Genomic DNA, 22,717 nt, shown 5'->3' on the forward strand with positions numbered 1-22,717 from the left:
GCAGGCAGGGGCGGCCAGCTGCGGCGCTGGGCTGGGGGAAGAGCCGGCGGCCGCTGTCCTCGGGCCTGCCCGGCACCGGAGCGAGCCCTGCGGGAGCTTCCACCGCCCCTTCCCGCTGCCAGACAGGAACCCGCCCCGCACCCCGCCGCGCCCGGGCCCGCGCGGGCGCCAAGGCACATGCGCGCAGCCGCCGAGCCAATGGGGCGGTCGGAGGCGGGGCCGCGGCCATTCGGGCCCGGCTGGCTGAGGGACGAGCCGCTGCCGCGGCCCCTGCCGCGATGGTCTCCTGGATGATTTCGCGAGCCGTCGTGTGAGTGCCGGGCTGGGGGGAGCGGGCGCTCCCGGGGCTTCCCCCGGTGGGGCTGGGCCGGGGACGGCGGAGGGAGGCGGTGCCTCTTCCCTCCTTCCCCCCTGTCACCGCAGCTGGGCGCTTTGCGCGCCCGTTGAGGTGCCGTTGGGCCGCGGGCGGCGGGGCGGGCGGCCTCGCCGCTCCCGGCACAGGTGGGGCGGGGGTTGTCTTCCTCCGGTCCCGCGGCGGCGGCCGTGTCGTGCGGGGCTGGCTGGGCTGCCGGGGCGGTGAGGGGGGCGGGTGTCTGCGCCGAAGTGCTGCGGTGCTGTATCAAGCGATGGCTTAGAAGTGCTCTGTTAAAACAAACCGCTCGGCTTTTAGAAATTTAATTAGTTCAGAGCCCTTCCCCCCCCCTTGAAAGGAGTGAGGTAGCGGGAGCTGCGGTTCTGCCCAAGAGTGACACTTGTCTGGCAGCGGTTGAGCTGCCTGGTGCCTCAGAGGGTCGTTACGCTCCCACAAGTGCCCACAAAACCAGCACCAGGCTCCTGGTGAGCACAGGTTGGTTCTGCTTGTCACACCCTGTGTCTGCCGCTTTAAGTGCATGTTTCCTAAGGCTCTAGAGCCAAGAATCAGGCCGCTCATGCCTGTCACACAGTGATTGTGAGCATTGCTTGTAAATTGATCCAAATTAACCTATACAATCTGTTTGGTAACTTTTCCTTTTTAACTTGTGGCAGAGCTGAAAGGGCTAGGAGAATGCTTGGGAGTGTGAAATGGGGATCTGTGGTGAGTATAGGTCATCAGCTGATGAAGAGATAGACTGGCAGTGTTATTGTGGACTGGTCTTTGTAAAGTTGAGTTTTTGGCAACCAAAGGGGCAGACTTTCCTAAGTGAAAATTGTCATCTTGTGTGTTGTCCCCAAGTTTGTTCTGAGAGAGTAAACTCCAGTGCAACCTCTGCTCTTTTTCTTAAACATTGTGCTGTGCCTTCCTGAAACGGATGGGTTATTTTGCTCATTTCAATAATATTCCCTAATAAACGTTGAATAATGTTTGAGCAACTGAGTCTTCCTGCTTCTTGCTGAGTAGCTCTGTGACTGTGGGGGCCCCAGTGCTTATTGGGTCGAGCTGAGATTTGCTGTGTGTGACTTTTTGCCAGGCAAATGAAGTGAATCTGCTCACAAAGCAGTCCAACAAACATCTGAATTAGGGCAAAGTATGTATCAGGAGTGTATGACCCAAAGCAGGGCATAATAGGATTTCCCTGTGTTGTTGGTGACAAACATCCCCCTTAAGCTGTCTGGTGTAATTTCATCTGAAAAATACATTTTACAGTCAGGAAGCCTCCTTATACTGCCATGTACACTTTCTTGCTGCAATCTAGTCACCTAGATACATAGCAGTCCTTCTCCCTCTTCCTGCCCTCCCTGGGACTTGTCAGATGATTGAAACTTGTGAAGTAGAGCATTATGTTCCAGGATTTGCAAAGGACAACATTGGTTTGGAAGAGAGAGGCTGTGGGAAGAATTGCTGTTCCTGCACTTTGTCAGTGTGGTCTTCCCATGGGCAATACACAGCACTAGAGGCAAGAGGCATATGCTTACTTTCTATACATCAAACGTAGCTGCTGAACCTGTTTCCACTTTGTTACGTAAAAGCACCAACCAGCATTTTTTTGTTTTAACGACAGCTTAGACTGCGTTGGTTGTAAGAGTAGTATCAGCAATGCTGAGCACCTCAATTTGTAATGACCAGATTCTTGTGGAGTTTGCTTTTTTTCCCCTCTGAAATGAATTGCTAAGGGTTGTATTTGCATTTTGAGGATTAAGTCCTCTGTAGGCCTAACCAGTAGCACAGGTAGCTACTGCTATCCACAGATTTATTGCAAGAGGCAATAAAGGATGATGTATTGTGCAATTCTATGTAGTTTGGTTTTCTGGTTGCCGTTGGTCACTCACTTGTGTGCCCTAATTATTTTTGATAAAAGGGGAGTCCTTAATATTATTTATAAATCCTCTTCACCTTGTGTCCTTGTTTCCTAGCTGTGTGACTTAACTAGTTTGCCAGTGTTCAGCTTCCCATGAAAGGAGGAAGTGTCAACGAGAACTTGGACAGCTTCGAGACTATTGTTTGACTTTGCTTAATAGAGCAAAATTCGCGTGGAAAAGGAAGGTGGGAAGTAGTGCAGAAGTAGATGTGGTGTAACATAAGAGGTCTTGATTTCAGTGGTCTTGAGACTGTCCTCGTTGTCCTCTTTTCTCAGTGTCCATTATGCTATCTTCCTCTATTTGATCTGTTGTCCTTCCTGGTCTCTTTCCAGACATACCTGTTCCAGTGGCTTTGTTTCTCTGACATGTGTGTCATGAGTTTGGAAGGCACATAGTACCTTTTCCTTAAACGCCATAAGAAAGATGGAAATCTTTTTTAACCACTACGTAGCTGTTAAGACCTGAGGTTCTCTTCCTTATGTAGTGTTAATTTTGCTGTGGTGACTTTCTGTTGTATATGAGAGCTATGGATATGCTACGCTGTCTGTAGCAAGTCCAAGAAGCCCTGTTGTTGTGTGTGGGCAGCCATTCTTGTCTTGACGGGTGATTGGAAGGAGCAGCAGCTGTTTTGACTGCAGCAGAATTCTCCTGACTGACCTACTATTTTTCAGGGCCAAAAGAGCAGCACATATTAATTTGTAGGTGTGTCACAGTGCCCTCTGCTGACTTTGATATGGAGGACTTGTTCTGACACACATGTCCCAAGCAAACTGATCTGATTCAGTTTGAGAGTTTGCAATTTGGGGTTAATCAGCTGCACTAAAATAGTTTGGTTAAAGCTTTAAGGAACTAGGGAATGGAGCTAGTAGAAAATTAGAATCTTAACTGCATGTGAATTGTCTCAGAGTCATGCACAGGAAACAGGGAATGGTTCAAATTCACTACTCCACATAATAATCTTTGGCAAAACTTCGTTTTAATGAAATCTTTTCCCTTTGCTCTATAAATGCTATTATACTGGGGCATCTAAACATGCAAAATAACTTGTACTAATTGCATGTCTTGTCCTTTCTGTCAAGAAGCAGAAGACTTGAAGCACGTAACATCTTTTAATTTTAAAATTTTGTGTCTATGCTGTAGTAAGTGTAAGTCATTATTAATCCTAAAACACACTGGCTATTGCAACAGTTTTCGGAATGGTTACTGCAGGGTGTTTTGTTTTTTCACTTCCAAAACCAACAAGAAGCTAGTAATTTCTTTCAGTCTCAGAAAACTTCTCAAAGTGTGCACCACATCAAGTTCTTAGTCTTTAATGTTGGGAATAGCTTTTTAAATTTGTGGCTGACCATCTTGTTAACTTCTAATACAGCCTGTGCCTGACTTCTTGTCTGCTTTGATTGCTCATTCTTCTCATCTGTAAGGTCTGAGCAATTGTGTACACATCAGTTGTTCAGACAGTATTTATTAGTAAACACGCTGAGTACTTGTCAGTCACAGCCTGGTATGGATGAGATCAGACTATCCTCTTGTGCCAAGCAGAGATGTGAAGCATCCTAAATACAAAGTAGATGGCCATTTTGTTCTTCCAATCTGTTAAAGCAGACTGTCTGCTGTAATCTGTTAACTTTTTTCCCCTCCTCACTTAAAAATGAAAGTTACCCCATCTGTGGTTGCGTTGCAACACACTCTACTCTCATGTTTGAATACATGTTTTGTTTTCAGTAAAGTTGGTCAGCAGTCATGACTGTTGGAAGGGAGAGTTGTATATATCTTGGGTACTAGCAGTTACTTTTCTGTCTGCTTCTACTTCTAATGCCTGCCTTCCCCACCCCCATTTTGGAGCCTTGCAAGGAACAAAAGATGTACAAGTAAAAGATTCAGCAGGTGTTCCTTGGTTCTGATATTAGATTGTAACTGTAACTGCATTAAGCTGATCAAAGACTGGGGCACACAGGAGGTGACCTGAAGGTAGGTAGAGTATTAGTCTCTTTCAGCTTTTGCTACTTTACGCATCAGAGCTGTTTCTTTTACAGTAGTTTCCAAGGTGTTTTCTTTTAATAGTTTTGTTGTTGTTGTTTGACCTTTCCAGACATCCAGGTGTCCCTAGAATTACTAGACATCAGAGAGTGGGTTGTGTTGATTCGATTGTCTTTGAGAATATCTGGCTTAGCATGGTGGTGATGTTTTATGTAACTGTATGCTTTGTTTGTAAACCTGGATTGCGTCTTGCTACTGGAATACAAATATTTTAATTAAAAGCAATAAGTACAAAAATATTTATCCTCTTGTTTCCTAATCAACATGCTGTCTTGAAACAACCATAATTCATCTGATGGAATTAAGTAATGATACCACCACATGCTGTGTGGAGGGAATAGCTGTATATACAGGCTAATCTTCAAGTCAGAAGGGACATTTGTGGGAGAGTTTCTTTGACTGTTTGTAACCTGCTCTTCTCCTGGCGGGATGGTTGCAGCTGAAGTATGAAGGAAGTCGAGCGCTGTTGGATGCCGAATGCCTTCCAGTATTCTTCCAGTTTAAAGGCCTATAAATTGCTGCTGCACCTGTGGGGGAAAAAAAAAGAGTCACTGTGATAGTGCGAGTGACTGAGATGGAGATATGTGCTGAAATATCTGTCTAGCTGCAGAACTGCAAAGATTCAGTCTCCATGTATCAGTTATCCTTGGTGCTGTGTGCTATGCTTAAACAGAGCTAGCTGGCCTGTTGCTGGGAGGCGCCATCCTGCCCTTCACCCTTTCCTCATTCTCCACTTTCCACGGGATCCAGAAGTTGTGTGGTCACAGGGTGAGTCTTGTTGTTTTGTCAACCCAAGTGAAAATTAACATGCTTGAAGGAGGTTAATCTTTCGTTAGTTGCAGCGACCTGCAGGAGCTCATGCTGCTGTCATGTAGTTGCTAGGTAAGTGTTGTATTGAGAATGAAATGTTGCAGGACAAACTCAGCATTGTTTTGGGCAACCGCATATTACCGGACTGGTTAAAGCGTGCTCTGAAACTACTTGCTTCGCTTGCACATTGCTGCTTGTTTTTTCTTATAGTGAAGCTAGTTTCAGTAATAACAGTGCAGCTGTTCTAATCAAACAAGGTGTCAGATTTTTTTAAAGGTTCTTAAATTTTATAGGTTGAAAACTGTAAGTATATGTAAGTGTAGGGATTAAGCGTATTGTCTTGCCTGTGTGAAAGTTTAAAATCATTTACATAATTGAGCAGTGAAATCATCAGAGCACTTCTTTCCAATAGTTCAGCTTCTCAGTTAGGCAATCCTAGTATGTACAGCAAAAAGCGTTCACTAAACTTGACTGGTAATATCTATTCTATAAGTAGGTGCAATGCAAAATTACTGTCTCTGACAATTTGTTAGAAATAAGTGTCCCCGTTGCTTGTCTGGCACACCTTTCCTTAAATCAATGCCTGCTATGCAGCCTATCTGCTCTTTTCTCTCCCTTGTTTGTGGGATTGTGTAGATGCAGAGCATGTGTGGTCAGTGTTCACAGCCTACGGCAGGCGGGTGGACTAAAGCTTGCTCAAAACAGATGGAGCACAACTAGAGGCGTACTGTGGAGTCTGACGTTCTTACTTAATGATCTTGGCACGTACTCTGTTACAAAACGTGCTGAAATGCACATCTGTGTCCTATGCATTGTAGATAAAAAAATTACCAAAACCTGCATGGTCTGGCACAAAAGGATGTTTCTACTTAAAACAAACAGCTTCCACTCTTGAATGTTCCCCAAACCAGTGTCTGCTTCAACTAAGCATATTTTAGGCTCTTGTGCATTTCTACAACCTAGATGGCATGGCTTGTCTTTCCTGGTAATTCTGTATGTAGAGCCAACTCCTGATACACTCATGTAACGCTGAGGAAGACCCCAAGCCAAATTCTGGTGGTTTTTTTTTTTTTTTTTTTTTTTAATTTTGTTTTGGCTCAGTACCGATAATTCTTGATAAGAAATTATTAAAAAATGTATGTAAAAACACATTTGGCAAAAGCCTCTGTTCTGGTGCTTCTTGTGTAAAGAAGCTTTCTCTAAGCTTTTTGGTCGTTTTTGTTCTGCTTTTGACATTTTGTAATTTCAAAACCTGTACTATTATGTGAAAGTATTAGGTTTTTAGAGAAGAAAATACTACAGCTGAAAACAGTATGATCTCTCTGTTGTGAATCTTTCAAATTTTAAAGATCTGCCAAATGAACTTCTAACGATTTACTACTGGAGAAATGAGGTGAGATGTATAGAGTCTAGGTAGGAAATATTATTGCAGGTTTTTGCTCACCAGTCTGACTTTAAACATGACTGGCCTTAGTGGCGCTGAATACCAACCTGATGAGATGCTTTCAGACACAGGGGGAAGTAAAACATAGCGTAGTGGCTAACTGTATTGAGTTTTTTGTCAGCCATCACTGTTAGTTTACGGTTCAGTTTATCACTGACAAAATAATAGGGCATTACTTCTGTTTCTGTTGTGTTTTATAGCTAGTCTGCAAGCATCAACATGGAAGTGGCTTGTAACTAGATGAATGTTTTCCCCGTGCTTATCATCTTTGAAATATTGCTCACGTATCCTGAAGACAGTTGGAACTTGCATTTGTTGTTGAAAACTAAGTGCAATTTCTTTCCACAGCCTTTAACTGAGTGTTTAAATGCAAGGATTCCCAAAGCAGCATTTTTCCTGAAGTGAGAAGTCTGACATTATGCTTTGCTTTCTTCTGCTAATAAAGCTGTTGGAACTTATAGTGCTCCAAGGGGAAAATCAGTAAACAGTTTGTGCTTGTGCCTTCCTACTGCTGTCTGGTTTTGTTATTTCCTCTCCCCACCCCATTTTGTAACTCATTGATCGATACCATGGCAAGGAGAGTGAGCAAAATGGTCGCTAGCTTAGAGAGATCATGATCAGTTTTAATAGTATAGTAACATTACCTTAACTTTTTTTTTAACATTACAGTTTAATTCTTTGGCTTTGTGCTCCTGTTATTCACTTCTGTCTGCTAATCTTTTTTCGCAGACTAGGACTTTGTTCTAGAACACATGGTTTCCCTAATGTCTAAAAGCATGTCTAATGTTACTCAGTTGAAGTGTATTTACTATTAGACTGTTTCAGAAGGCAGAGAAGCAGCTGACCTATTCACATTTTTCATCAGCAAACACGGTATCCACAGAAAAATAAAATACATGTTTTAAATGACTGCTTTGGCAATTATGCACAGGCTTCCCATCATGACTTCTATAGCTTGATTGAAGGTAAATATGCCCGAGTTAGTGCTAACAAAGAAAAAGCTGGCCTTGGATCCTTTCAGACAACCAGAAATTTCTTTTTCCTATCACTGGAGGAGGTTAGTGCCACTTAAAATACTGAGTTATCTTGCTTTGAAACTTAGATACATTACTGATTGAGGCTACTTTAAACGTGAAGTACGTTTGCTGTAATGAGAATGTGTTTTTTTGGGTTTTATTCTGGAAATGTGGTGTTCGTGTGTTTTTGACAGCGTTTTAGCTTGTTTCTATCAACTGCAGAACTTTTGTCACTTAATTAGTGTTGCTGTTCTTCAGCTATGCTATTTTACTGCTTCTGTTCCAGTTTTGTACTGGATGAAAGACCATCTTCATATGCAAATCTGGTTTTCTTACTTGGTCATTTCACCAGGATTGGGATCTTTGAGATCACCAAGACCTGATGCTTTAAGGCTGCTAAAGGTGTTTAAAACCATGCAGGAGTTGGCAGTACTGAGATGATAGTGTTTGCTTTATTCTTTTATGCTAGCTTTGGCTCTCCAAACACCGCTCTGTCTTTGCTTGTTTCAGAATTTACTGTGTCATGGAGCAGAGAAACCTTTGAAAAGAAGTGGCCACTGTGGACTTTACATGAGTTAGTTGAAGTTACTGTAATGAACAGTTTTTCAGTATACCAGTTGGATTAAAATGGAAGGTGTTTGCAAGGTCTCTCCTGGATTCTTCTAGTGTATCCTTGATATGAAGGACTTTGTATTCTTATACGGCAATTCAGACCTATTTAATTGTAGGAGCTTCCAAAGTTATTTTGAACACACTAGACACAAAGCTAGAGTAGTAAGTAGGTAAATAAGACCTGGTAATTTTTTACTTAAATTTATCAAAGCCAAGAAACTAAGTATCAAATGCATGTAACTTTAAACCTTGTGACAAAAGTAACACCTCATTCTTGAATTTGTAATGATTATGTTAATCTTGTTCCTCACTTCATCTGCGTTAAGTTAGTGATGTCTTTTTAGAAGCACTTCAGAAGTATCCTAAATTGAGACGATCATGTTGCTCAGGAAAACTGTATGTGTAGGTTGTAGTACCTCTGAGCGTAGTAAGTGTAAAGAACTTTTTTGAAAGCAAGGAAGATTATATATGTGTTTCGCTGTCAATCACCTTTATTAAGTAAACTTTTAAAGCATAATAACCAAAAATAGACTTTATGCTATGTGACAGTTTCTTTGACCATCTATGTAGGTATCAGCTTTCTTCTTTAAACTTAAAAAATAATTGTAATCTTGTGTTCTTGTTCACCTGCTCCATGGAGTAAGCTTATTCAGGCATGTACTAAACGAAGATAGAAAGTATCTGCTGAAAACTGGTGTTGGTTTGTCCTTTTTTTAAAAAAAAAAAGAAAAATAACGAATTAGTTGGTCTTTTGTAACTGACATCTTTAATTCAGCTATCAGTCCTTGCTGATCACTAAAAGAAAAGCTAAGTTCAGAATAAAGGCACATCTTTTTCTTTGAAGAGTCATGCCAGGCTCTCGTAAGAGCTGTGTAAGAAGTAGATGTAGTCATTCCTAATAGTTGTCTAGTTCTCAGTGTTCAGTTGTGTTCCTGGCTGATGCCACAGGTGGCTGCTGTGAGGCAAATACTTTGCTTCCAGTGGTAAACAGTTATAGCAACAGGTGAAATCAGGGACTATTTAAGGTAGATTTGAAGGAAGATAACTTATTTGAGGTTTAAGTAAGTGTGAGCTGCTTTGGAAATTAATAATTCTTCAGCAGGAATGAAATTCTGCTATTGAGCTTAAGATAAGAAGGTAGGTGAAAGATTTAAGTTCTCTAATAAGGGTTACTCTGTATTATATATACTCTGTGCCAGTTTTTGCGCTTTATCACATGGAAGTGTTATAGATGCATCTTGTTTCAGTTATTGTTGTGGGTGCTTGGAAGTTATGAGCTCACCTGCTGACTGTTCTGCACATGTGGTTGAGCTTAGGAAGTCTATAAACAGGAAATAGTACAGGGATAGTCAGGATGCTGTTAGAGTAGTGGTCAAACATGCATGTTAAAATGGAGTGATGAATGTATAGGTAGGCATGCAGAAAAGTGACTACAAGTTTTACAACAATTTCTGTTCCTACTACATTTTCTATTTTGCTTTCCAGTACTAGCTTTTTGGAATTTTCTGTACTACTGGGTTTGTTAGACCTTTTAACTGTATGTTTTGAATGGGATTTGAGAGCCATTTGTTTTGGTTTGTTTTTTAACTTTTATTTTGATGACATGGTGATGGTATCTACAGGCTTATACCCTTCTGTTAAAATATGTCTAGGGTATCCAGCAGCATAAGAAAAGTTGGTTGGTCTTGTACACAGTCTCCAGACATAGGCATAGAGTCTTCTAGTGAGATTGATACGCAATAGCTTCTCCCCAAGTGCTTCTGCACTGTATGCGATATATATGTGAACAAGAGGTGAGTTGTTTCACAGGTTTGTGTACCAGTGATGCCCTGTCAACTCTGAGAAGAGAGTGGCTGGGAGACCTCTGGTGTTAGAGCACTGATGCAGCTTGTCTGTGTGAAAGACAGTCTCCAGGCTGACTTGTTAAGAGAGGGTAGCCTGGATTTTGCTTTGGAAGTTGTTTTTTAGCAGTACCTTGTGCCAGGCTGCCACAGGCCCCTGAGAGAGGGCTGTTAAGACACATGCAGCAGGTTCATTGCTGGGAGAGTGGGACTTGAGGGACTTGTGTTTGAGGTATGTTGCTAGCTGACTGAACTAGCCTCAGAGGCTGTTAAGCTGTGAGTTGGAAATTCAAGGTTAATTCTCACTGAAGGAGGTAGCACATTTAATGTGTGTTCAGGTATCAAGTTAATTGTAAATTAAGGCTGTTCCCTGATCTTTGTTGTGTTATGTAGGATTTTTTAGTAGCAAGTAGAACAGGCAGCCTAGAAAATGCTATGAGTTTCCAGTGCTTTCAACTCTTTTTGAGCATATAGAAAAACAAATGGGAATTCTTAGGACAATGCATTTATAGCTGAATTTTGCTTAAGGTAATAGGAGGAAAGGAAAATCCTCATTCTGAGTTCAAAGGCATTTCTCTGCAGAGAAAATGGGTTAAAGGTTTGAATGTTCTCTTGGCATCTAAATCTTGTTTTCTCTGAGAGAAACCTGGTGGGCCTGTGTGAATCAGTGGTCAATCTGACTGATGTATCTTGCCGGTAAGTATGTCTGTACTTCCACACATATTCCAGTGCAGAACATCCCTTATAGAAGATAATTTTTTTCTGATTTTTTTGGTGTGCTCTTTTTAGACTTCTTTCAAGGTTCAGGCAGAGCTGTTTCCGTGTTGAGAGAACTTGAATTGTAGCTGGCAACAGGTTTTGGGGTAAGTCAATAAAGCGGTATTCCATAAACACGAACGGATAGGATACCTGTAATGGAGCCTGGAGCTCTGCATTGAAAGAAAGACTTAATTGTCTCCTATCCGACTGCTTGCAGTTATTATACTTAGGACTTATTAAATAAGTGTTCCTGACATAGGAAAGTCCCACTTTCTAGTGGGATTTTGTAGGGAGGTCACTTTCCCCTTAAAACTTTAAGGTGACTTTTGAGTTGAGTAATTGCATTACTTTTGGTTATATTGTGCTTTGGAAGAATCTGGGCATTGGCTTTGGAGAATGCCAGCTTCCTAAGCTGGAAGGTTTAGTAGCCTTCTTGCTCTGCTCAAGAATGTGCTTTATTCAGATCTGTCAGTGCTTCTGGGTGTATTCTTTAATTTGTAAGACTTTTTTTTCTATGGCTTCTGGGGATCTTCTCATATGTAAGAAAGCTATGAAGATTTTAACAGATCTGTTTGTGAGCACATTTCTGTCTTTCAGTAACTGTAATCTGATAAAGGAGTTGCTGAGTTTAAGGTTTGCTACTGTTAGCAGACATGTTCTTTTAATAGGATTTATGTGATTTCTGCTGCTTGCCCAAGGTGAGGGGTGGAAGAAAAAGTAGGATACAATTTGATATGAGGTTCAGGAACTTATCTTCATGCTTCCCTGTCACTGTTACAGACTAGCATTTTGGTCCAAGTGTATTTTTTGTAATTACTTGAATGCATAGGTTTTTAATGTAGATTGTTATGGTTAGTGTTGTATCTGAATGTTGTCCAGTAGCAAAATGGAACTAAATTTTTTCAGGTGCTGGCAAAAAAAGACTTTGTTTAGTGTAGTGCCTTTCAAAAACATTCAGGAAATAAAAGCCAGGGTGAGCTTTTTTTTTTGCCTGGACGTGTAAAAACTTAGGAGTTAGCTGGCTTAGTCTAGAACTTAATACCCAGTTGTAACCCTCAGGAGGTGTTGGCAGGCATGACTGAGGGTCTTGCTTTTTCTGCTTAATTGCAGGTTTGTTGGTTGGTTTGTGTGGGTTTTGTGGGTTTTTTTACCTGAATCGGATTCTTACAGATATTCCTTAGGCCTTATTTTGAGTAGAAGGATACCACATGCGTAACAGTTATAACTTAGTGCATAACTGATTAGCCTTACTGCTTTATAGGAAAAAGAAAAAAATCCATCCAAACTGCTTATCTTTTACGGGAGTGGCTTATGAGTATACAGTCTAAGCAAAAATGTTTATGCTTTTCCGGTATGTGCCTATTGAAACCTCAGTGGACACATTGTTAAGGAGTATGGATGTATCTGCCACCTTAAAGCTAAGAACAGCCAGCCAAAGACTTGAGCATTGTTCTTCAGACTAGATTTCATTCTGCTATTTAGTTTCCATTAGCAAACTTCCCTTCAAAAGAAATCTTGCTTAAACTAAACTTGCTAACCATAACATGGAGTAGTAATTGTAGATCATGTAGAAACAAAGTCATACTAACAACATCAGATCTAGTTTCTGCATAGATACTGCAGTATGGTTAAAGTTTTCATACCACACACAGAGCTGAGAGTCATCTATGTTACTTCTGGTATTTCCATGGTGTTTGACCAGCTCTTAGGAAAGCTTGTGTGGGTATATGACAGGAATGGAAGATGCTTCTAGCATAACTTGCAGGTAAAGACTAGTATTGGGAAGGGGCACAGGGCATAGTCAGCAAAGTAAGGGAGTATAGTGGGTATTTATATTCACTTCCATGGTTTTGTGGGGATGGGCAGGATTCTTTTGTTCTCGAACCTGCCAAATGCTGTTAAATGATCCTTTAGGATGTAGGTGCATATTTTCACTGTAGATGCACATGTTAGCAAATGTCTGGCTCTGTACCAGTCTGTGCCAAGATCGTCAGTCTCTCAGTGGGTGGAGAAATCGGTGTCATCTCTGATATCAAACTTGTTAAGGAAACGGAGCTAGCAAACGGCATTGTCTTCCGAGTATCTCTTACTGAACGGGTTTCCTCAATGGTTTTTACTACTAGGGAACACTTGTGGCCCTTGTCTTTCTGCATTTCAGAGGAACAAAAGAATAAAGTGCCAAGCACCATTCCTTGCTTCGGGCAATTCTTTGGCATTGTGAACAGACTGGAGTCTTAAATGCGCTGTTGGTTTAATGGCTTAGTGTTTTGGGAGTCTGGATGCAAGTAGTCTTTTTGAGCGACTTAGTGGCTTTCATTTGGGACTTTTTTTTCTTAGTTTTTTTAAACATTGGCTTTAGAGTTGTTTACTATCAAGGTTAAATACTCTCAGTGCCAGAGCAATGTGTGTGTACAGGTGACTGATTTTTTTTCAGTTACCAGTCAAATGCAAACTTAGTTGCTTTGCTTCAGAAATTAGTTTTTCAAATAATGGTGCGCTTTAAAAGCTGTTTAAACAGTAAGGCTGTAGATTATGTGATAATGCAGGCAGTAGGTTATGTTTGCTTTAATACAACTATACAGATAGACAAATACTTTGTTTTATTCAGATTTCAAGGCTTTTTGATGCTTTTTTTTTTGCTTTCTCTTTTGATTTTAATCTTCTAGTATATTTGAGAAACAATTCTCTTTAAATGAGTAAAATGGCTGTAGAGGAAGGGACTGTACCAAAAGAGGAATGCTGCATTAGTTGCTGAGTACAGCTGAAAAGCTGAAAATGCTATGCGTACAACTGGCAGTAAAATTACATTGGTAAGCAGGATTATCCATATATCTACGAGTAAAATAAAGTAAATGACATCACACTCAGCTGAAGTCTGTTTCCATCTGTGGAAACTGGCTTTGTTTTTGTCTGCTACATTAGTGCAGTGTGCTGATACCCAGTGTGAAATACAAACTGCACTTTTAAAAATAGCACTTAAGCTTTTGCATTTGAAAAGCCTTGGGCACGTCCTTGAAGTGTGTTGTACAGTTACTATAGAAATACCAGAGGAGGGCTGCACTTATAATGTGCAGCAGTAGGCGTTGCTAACAACTTTGAGATTTTTGGGGGTATAGATGCAAACAGGAAAATTACTAGAAACTGCTTGGCTGTCATAGCTATCTATGTCAATGATACCGATTGTGCCCAGGCTCTCTGCTGCTCCTGTTCTGTGTTTCTACTTCAGTCAGCTGCAGTGATCTCTCTTGCCAGTGTACTAATCTATTGTGCACAGAATGAGGGTAAAAGTGAATTTGCTGACCTTCAGCTACACTGGCTGGCGACAAGTTGGCTTTTCTACTGTTAAATTGCCTGGTAGCTTTGACTAAGGTTAGATGACTTTGCCCGTGTGAAGGAGGTAGTGATGGCAGAGTTGGCAGCAGCATCATGCCACACTTAAAAAGTCCGTGAGGAGATAAAAACTTCATAGTACTGGTTCCTGTTATTACTGGCTAAATGTGGTGATGTTTTTAGTCCTATCTACCCCATTCTAGTGAACAAGTGGCAGTTTTTCTAATGCTTCCATGTTATAGCGGTGTTGAACACGAATGGGTAATGATATATTGTAGTGTTAAGTTTCTTGTTCTTTGGTTTTTAAAATGATTTCTGGAAGAATTCTTCAAAAGAAAATAGGGATTTTTCTGACTCCTGATTAGGCCAGTATTGAGTAACACAAAGATTCGCTAGTTGGGGAAAACCAGTTAACTTCATTGTGTTTGTCTGGTGCTTGTCTTGAGGTTGCCTCTAGCTTAGCTTTATGATCTTCTTACTGTTACTGTAATAAGCTTTCTGCTTGAAGATCAGTTGTTTCTGAAGCAGTGTTCTCAAAATTCTGTTCTGTCCCAATTCTCGTTTCTACCAGATTTTGGAGGATGAAACATTCAGAGGATAAATTACTGTTTAAATTTAAAATATCACTTTTTTTTTTTTCTCAATAGAAGTGGTGCTACTTGACAGTAAAGTGAGTGGAAATGTATAGACCAAAAAACCACTAAATAAAAGATTCAAACTGTTTCTCTTTCATGTGCTTCATAGCAAGAATCTTAACATGTGCTATTTGAATAACTTTGGACTATTTTTTGAGAATTTGGGAGAGGTGCATAGATGACCAGTAACTTCTGGTGTATACTTATGCAGCTGTCTGACAGTTGGTAGTGGTTATGATGTTCAGGAACCTCTTTTGTATCTTTTCTTTCAACAAATCATTTTCCGCCCCTATAAAGTCTGTGTTATGTTATTAGGATTAACAAGGCCTTTATCTCTGATAACTTCAGCCAGAAGAACAAGGGAAGATGAGAGCCATTAGAGCTGATGGGTTAGTGAACAGGGTATTCCATAGTGACAAAAATGAGAAGAAGAGCTGTGGTGTACAGAATTTCATCAAAATAAAGGTTATTTGGTCTCGTGTTCCTTCTGTTTCCAGATCTCCTGTTACCTGGGTAGTGAGGTTTTTAACTTGTGTTGTCAGGCTTCTCTCCTAGTTGGGAATAAAACCATTCAGGGGTTTTTGACTGTTGCTTTTCTTGGCTTTAGGATGAAAGGTCTTCGGATTGTAGTAGAGCTGTATTTGGATAGGCTTCTACAGATTAGTATGCTGAACTCAAATTCAGGTAGTCTGGACTCTTTCAAAAGGCATTTCAACATCTGAAACATGTAGGTAAGCTCTGCTGCAGTGGAGTAGCAGTATGCCTATACATATTAAAGAGCTTCAGGATCCATCTTTTTAACTCCAATTTAGCATAAATTGTGAAATTCCGAGCATGGAGATCCAGGTTTTAAACTGCTGCTACAGAACACCAGTTATGCTTTTTCATATCAATGTTGTTTTAAGTGATCTGCAGTGCACAGTCCCTTCCCACTACAGAGGAATCTGATCTTGTGGAGACCTGCTTGAACTGCTGTTTAGCTCCGCTGCTGCCGTTGGCCATTTACAACTCTGTTGTATGGGTAAAGGCCCAATGTATGCCAAGATTGCAAATGTACTTCAGAAGATTTGTTTAGATTTAGTCTTGTGTGGTGGAAGTGAATGTGTCTTAGGAGAGAGCTATATGTGATTAACTAGTTTTGACACTTATTCAGGTAGTAATTCTTTTTATTGTCCTAAATTCAGTTAAAACCAATTATTTTTCTTAGAGCCTTCTTTGTTCTTTAAAGGTAGGAAAATATATGGTTCAGTGTTTGGGGATTTTTCTTAAGTTGAGTTTTATAATTTTTAAATTAAATGAGGAAAATATGTATATATTACACATTGCACGTTCAGGAGAGGATGGGGACGTAGGTGTCAGATTTACACATTTGACTGTGTCTGGCTTTGGACTGCTTAGTGCAAGAAACATGTTAAGTTCAGTGGAGGCCACCAAGGTGGTCACAGCACATGACTTGTGAGGAGAGTGTGAATGAACTGGGCTTGTTCAGCCAGAAAAGAGAAGGCTTTAGGGAGGGGCTTGGAGGTTACGAGAGCCAGGCCCATTCTCTTGCTCAAGACAAGAGAAAAAATGGTCATAAACTTCGTGTTCTGACTGGGTATAGCTAAAACTTTGCACTAGGAGGCTCATTAAGCATTGGAACAGGTTGCCCACAGAGGATGTCAAATGTCTCTTTGGAAGTCTGCAAGGCCTGACTGGCTGAAGCCTAAAGTAGCCTGGTCCAAATCTGATGTCAGCCTTGGTTTGAGCAGGAGATTGGACTAGGTGACTTCATAAGGACCTGTCAAACGTGAAGGGTTCTGCAATTGTGCTTTCATAATTTCGTCCTCCCCCCTCACTTGTGTCTCTTATAGCTTAACATCAGTACTTCTGCCAGTATCCCCCTGCCACTGGTTTCCTTCCATGTGTAACTGTGTTTTTGCCTTGCACTGAAGATGGAGAAAACCTCTCTGTATGGTATCTGTGATGTTGAAGAAAGTATCTCACCTTTGCTGTTAACAATTCCATATTTTTTTTCATTTGTGTGCTATATGTTAACTGTCAGAGATTACTTCAGTACTTTAAATTGGTTCCTACCAAGCAGAAGACTTCTGCCTACATATCAGAGTGGTGCTTGGAAGATGATGTAGATCAAACTGATTGAATTCAAACTCACATTGATGTCTTGTATGCTAGGAAAGATCTGTGGTAGTCTTTGCAAATAACATCTTGTAGATGATGAAGGCTCTTGGAGTAGTTGCTTTAAAAAAAAAAAAGGTAAATCGGGCTACAAGTTCTTAGAATTCTTTTGTAAACCTTGGTAGTATCATGCAGTCTTCTGCAGTGCCTCCCTTGTCCCACAAGCAGGGTCTGGTACCCAGTGTTCAAAACGGCAATATACACAAAGAGTCGATGTATTTTATTTCATTGATGCGCATCAATGGGTGTCTGTCCCAAGACAGCACACCTGGCCTAAGTGTTTCCCCTAATTACACACTTAACATACATATTTATCATTATTCCCTTCGATGATTGGTGGTTCTTCCTCGCTTCTGATGCAAATTAGTGTGCAGACTCTGTCTTCTTTTATTGTCCTTTTTGAGTAGGTGGTCTAATTTGGGTAGGTGGTCAATGAGTCGGTGGTCACGATCTCCCCTTTCCAGAATTACCTTTTCCCTACTAATTCTCTAATCTTGGCAGTCTCAAGCAGTTCTTTGTGGTTTGCTGGCCAAACCACAATCCATCACCCTTTCTGACAGAGCCACATTGTCTAATAGTTCTTAAATCTGATCTTAAATCATGTCTAGTTACTGTTTCACCAAAATTGGATCAGGACCATACAAAGGACTCTTAGCAGCTTCCCAGTTGCTTCAATCACATTTTACTTTTTTTTTTTAATGCCAGTCACAACACCTTTGTAGGTAGAACTGCTTATTTAAAGCTACCTGACAGAACTATAAACCTTTTTATTTTAGTTAATTTTTTACTTTGGTAAACTTCAGCCATTTGAGTTGAAATCTTACATGCCAGATATGTCCCAGGTGGACTCTTACCAAAAAAACCAAACCCAAAACAGGTGGTGCATCTTCCTTTGCTTAACTGTAAGAAGTTAAATTACTTAAGATTTATGAGCTTTCTTAGAAAGTCTCTATCCCTAGATAGGAGGGATATCCCAACAAGTGTAAATTTCTCCCACATAACCATCCTGAGCAAGTTGTAAGTGATACTGCAAAGATGTAGCCAGACTTTTCTGTAATTGCTGCTTTAGGTCAGGTGGAACTAAGGGCAGGCAATTGTTTGGATTTACATAGCGTATCAAGTTGGTGAGGTAAAAGTATGGAGCTCTTGCATTTGTCAAGGAGATGGCAACTACTGCTGTTCAATTCCTCACAAAGAACTGTTCCACTAGTCCATGGCCAAGACTATTCCTAGAAAATGCTGTATTGTGACAAAGTTGTGTTAGAGCAGATCTTTTTCTCTGATCATGTTCTCAGCATGGGTTGCTTGGTACCCTCACGCCCTGCTCTGCACCTTATTTTTGATAAATTTTCTCAGACGTTCTCTGTCTGAACAAAACTGGATTAGTTCCCACTTGCCTTCATTTCCATGTGTTGCTGTTGCAGAGTTCTAGCAGAAGAACTCTGTAACTCATCTTGTTGTCTTAAAATTGCTTTTGAAGAATCTTCTGGTAATCTGACAAAAGTAGATGATTCTGATTACCTACCTATAGCTGGTTGTGGTGGGTTGACCCTGGCCAAAATGCCAAGTGCCCACCAAAGCCACTTTATCACTCCCCCTCCTTCTCTGGACAGGAGAGAGGAGAGGAAAAAAAAATAACAGGCTTGTGGGGTTGAGATAAGGACAGGGAGATCACTCGGCATTTACCGTCACAGGCAAAACAGACTCAACTGAAAGGAAATGTAATTTATTGCCAATTAACTCAGAGAGGAGTAATGAGAAATAAAACCAAATCTTAAAACACCTTCCCCCCCACCCCTCCCTCCTTTCTCGGGCTTAACTTTGATCCCGATTTTCCTCCCTCCTCCCCCGCAGTGGCACAGGAGGGAAACAGGGAATGGGGGTTGGGGTCAGTTCATCACACTGTTATTTTCTGCTGCTCCTTCCTCCTCAGGGGGAGGATTCCTCACACGTTTCCCCTGCTCCAATGTGGGTCCCCCTCACGGGAGAAAGTCCTCCATGACTTCTCCAGCGTGAGTCTTCCCACGGGTTCAGTCCTTCATGAACTGCTCCAGCGTGGGTCTCCTTCATGGTGTGCAATCCTTCAGGGACCGACTGCTCCAGCATGAGCTGCCCTCACGGGGTCTCTAGCAGCAAACCTGCTCCAGCGTGGGCTTCTCTCTCCATGGGCCACAGGTCCTGCCAGGAGCCTGCTCCGGTGCAGGCTTCCCATGGGATCACAGCTTCCTTCAGGTATCCACCTACTCCGGCGTGGGGGCCCTCCACGGGGTGTAGGCAGTCATCTGCTCCACCGCCCATGGGCTGCAGGGGGACAGCCTGCCTCACCATGGTCTTCAGCATAGGAATGGCTGCTCTGGTGCCTGGAGCATCTCCTCCCCCTCCTTCTTCACTGACCTTGGTGTCTGCAGGATGTTTCTCTCACATATTCTCACTCCTCTCACTCGCAGCAATTACTGCTGTGCAGCAACTTTTTCACTCTCTTAAATACATTATCACAGAGGCGAAAAACGCTGTCGCTGATTGGCTCGGCCTTGGCCAGCGGCGAGTCCGTCTTAAAGCCGGCTGGCATCGCCTATATCTGACATAGGGGAAACCCCCCGCTACCAAAGCCTTGCCACGCAGACCCGTTACACTGGTACAGGTGCTTTAAGTGTGATAGCACTTTCAGTGTGGAAACAGTCTTGGTATGGACAGACTGCAGGACTGGTTTTACTTGTAGCTGAACTAGAAGAGCTACTAGTTTTATGTTATCTATTAGAGGCAGCAGTCTTACAAAACTGTTGTCTTCAGGGCATAAAGCTGTTTCTGTTCATGTTGCTGTATTTTTGTGTATTGCTAAACTTACTCCAAGCAACCTATAACATTGTGTTTCTTTTTTCTGAGCTAGAGAATGTTTGGTTTTTTAAGTTGGCTGCATTGCTCTAATGATGAATTGTCAATGTTTTGTCATATACAGTGTAACAGATTCTGAAAGCTCTTTTCGTTTTCCAATAGGCTTGTGTTTGGGATGCTGTATCCTGCATATTACTCGTACAAAGCTGTGAAGACAAAAAATGTGAAGGAATACGTAAGTCTCATTCCTTTTAATTGCTTAATTAAATGCCTCTGCTGACATAGAGCTGTGAAATTTTTATTATGCAGTGCAATAAATCATATGAAAGCTTGATTTGACTGTCTTAGTATTAGATACACCTGTGTGAATGTAGTGGTATCCTGTGATTTTGTTTGCAGAGCTAAAGTAAAGGTTTCTCAGACTTTACATAGACTTTCCTGAAATGTGTCCAACCCACTACTCTGTATATGGATATTTTTAGGAGGATTTTTAGACATAGACCTTAAAATGTTGGCTGCATTTCAGTGAAGTGCACAAAATAATGCCCTTTTGGTCAGGGGGTAGAAAAAAGGTTTCCTAATTCTGCCAACACCTGTAGTATAAGTAATGACAAATTGATTCTCAGTGACCACTTGAACAGTAGCAGCAATTTAATTGTCACTGTATGGAGCTTAACGGGGGATTCAAAATCTACCTGAGGAAAGAGCAGCTCTGGTTAATCTATTGTTCCTCAAGGAGGAGGAAAAAAAAATAAATCTAACTGGGGAAGGAAAAGATTTGGTTACAGTGATGTGGAGGAAAGAAGCAGAACAGACAGAAGGAGGAGATAGAGGAAAAATACGATTACTGTAGTTAGTGCAGTTTAGAATTGATCTGTTAAATCATTTAATTTTCACTGTGAGCAATGATTATTACCACAAGAATGTTACTAAGTTGCAGTCACAAGGAGCTTTGGTCACTGAGTTACTTCCCTGTTTTAAGGGGCGCCTAACTTGATTTTAGCAACTAACCTATATTCTCTCCTGAACCTTGTTCTTAACTCGGTTGCCTGACTCAGGATGGAGTCAGTGCTACAGTTACTTTAACTTGGCAGCTGTAGCTGTGACCTAACGCTGCTGTCTGGATGTGTGATGTCTCTGCTTTGTACTTGGTTGTAGCTGTAGGATGCAGTAGCTGTTGTTCTCCCCATGTACGTCTTACATTTAGTCTGATCACTCCATCAAGGCTCCAAAGTGGACTTCATATACTTCTGGTTTCTATGTACAAGCTGGTTAGAGCTTATTTGTGCATATAGAGCTAATGCCTGCCAGAGCTAAGCTTCTGGGAGAAAAACAAAAAAAAACAAAAAAAAACACGAGAATTTCCTCTTCTCGTGCTTACTTTAACCTGTTGGGAAAGTATATAATGCAAAGAATTTATAATCTGCTTTTCCTTGCTGCTCACTCAGAAGGGATCCACAGGCTAAGTAGAGGATAGCAGTTTCAAACTTTTAATTCAAGAAATCACTTTAAGAGGTTACCATTGCCTCTTGCAATGTCTTTTATAGAGAAAGAAAAGTAATGTTTGTAGAAAGCTGAGATTTTGACTTTTATTTCAATTGTCCAGTTAGTTGTGACTTAGCTGTCTGTCTTGGGCATCTCCGTTTTTAGAGATGTCTGTCACGTACACAAGACCTTTAGTGAGGCCTGGAACCATATTTTTCCAACTGCGTATTTTCATTTAGTGTGAAAACACTGCTTTTCAGTCACCTATGGTCTTTGAGCAGTCCCTGAACTTCCAGTTGCATACAAAATGTTCATGGGGCCAAGATGAATGAGAGCCATCACAGTGACTTTCATGGGCAGGGGATGTCATTGATTCATCAGTGAATTACTATTGCTGTTGGGTTGGGTGTCCACATAGATCTTAGGGACAACCCATGGCTTTTATCTTCCCAGCTGGGTCATTTTCTTTCACGGAGAGGTTGTAGGTTTAACTACAGTCTTCCAAATGGCATGCTCTGCTGCCAATCATGTTATGGCCCCAGCACAACTTCCTTTCCAGGGTTACGAGTGGCTCAGGAGCCATCAGTTTTTGTTGGCTGGATTGCAAGAGCTTTGTAACAGTCAAATCTTTTACTTAGCCATTGCTTCCATCAGTAAAAAACAAAGTACAGACCTCTTGAGTTGCTGTGTAGGTCGTGATGCAGCAATTTATTTAAAGATTATTTCTGGGAAAAAAAAAGTGGTGGTGCTGGTTTTGGTAATTTAAGACTTATGGACTTTAGTTGTAGAAATTAGGATCTGTGCCTTTGAGGAGATCTATTTGTTCTTGTAATTACCCTGGTTTAATGGAGTTGACTAAGATCTTTGAGGAGTTTTTTACTGTGTTACACCAAAGTGCTTATAATAAGGGTCTGAAACATAATTTAGAAGTCTGAGCAACCAGTCTTCTCAAATCCTGGCTTCAAAAACCTGACTTGAAAGGATGTACTTCAGCCAAAGCCAACAAAGATGAGCTTAACACTTGAATGGTAGGAGAAAAGCTCAATAAAAAAATCTGTAATCACCCTTTTAACATAAAAAGCAAAACTCAATCAAAGCTTCTGTAACTTCATCTTTAAGAGTTAAGTAGATGATAGTCTTCTGGTCAGTGTTAAATATGACCTTCTGTTTTTCCTGTGTGTTGTGGGTGTTTGTTTTGGTTTGGTTTGTTGTGGTTTTTTTTTTTTTCCTGGTGTGAAAGCCACTGTAAATCATTCAGGTTCATTTGTCAAGGATACTTTTGGAACCTAATGCATTAGTTGTACTAATATATGATTTGACTTGTGGTTTTTGAGAACCTTTGCCCAGGTCTCAGCAGGACTCCTGGCAGATCTCATGTGCCCTTCTGCAGAGCATTTCCTAGCAGCCCAAGAGAAACTCTACTTCTACTGTTGTTCCTAATTGCATAAATAGATGTTGATT

At 41.2% G+C, this 22,717-nt stretch overlaps 1 protein-coding gene across 1 annotated transcript in view; it reads left to right on the plus strand.

Moving 5' to 3' along the window:
* The first annotated feature begins 257 nt into the window (after nucleotides 1-257).
* REEP3 (receptor accessory protein 3) overlaps nucleotides 258-22,717 on the plus strand; it is a 43,000-nt gene continuing 20,540 nt past the window's right edge. The window contains exons 1-2 of the mRNA XM_086466740.1: nucleotides 258-310; nucleotides 19,934-20,006. Coding sequence (XP_086322866.1) covers nucleotides 279-310; nucleotides 19,934-20,006 — 105 coding nt within the window. The 5' untranslated portion in view covers nucleotides 258-278. The remainder of the gene's footprint in view (nucleotides 311-19,933; nucleotides 20,007-22,717) is intronic.

This window comes from Leptosomus discolor, chromosome 6 (genome assembly GCF_034619465.1).
Source record: "Leptosomus discolor isolate bLepDis1 chromosome 6, bLepDis1.hap2, whole genome shotgun sequence".
NCBI classification, from domain to species: domain Eukaryota; kingdom Metazoa; phylum Chordata; class Aves; order Leptosomiformes; family Leptosomidae; genus Leptosomus; species Leptosomus discolor.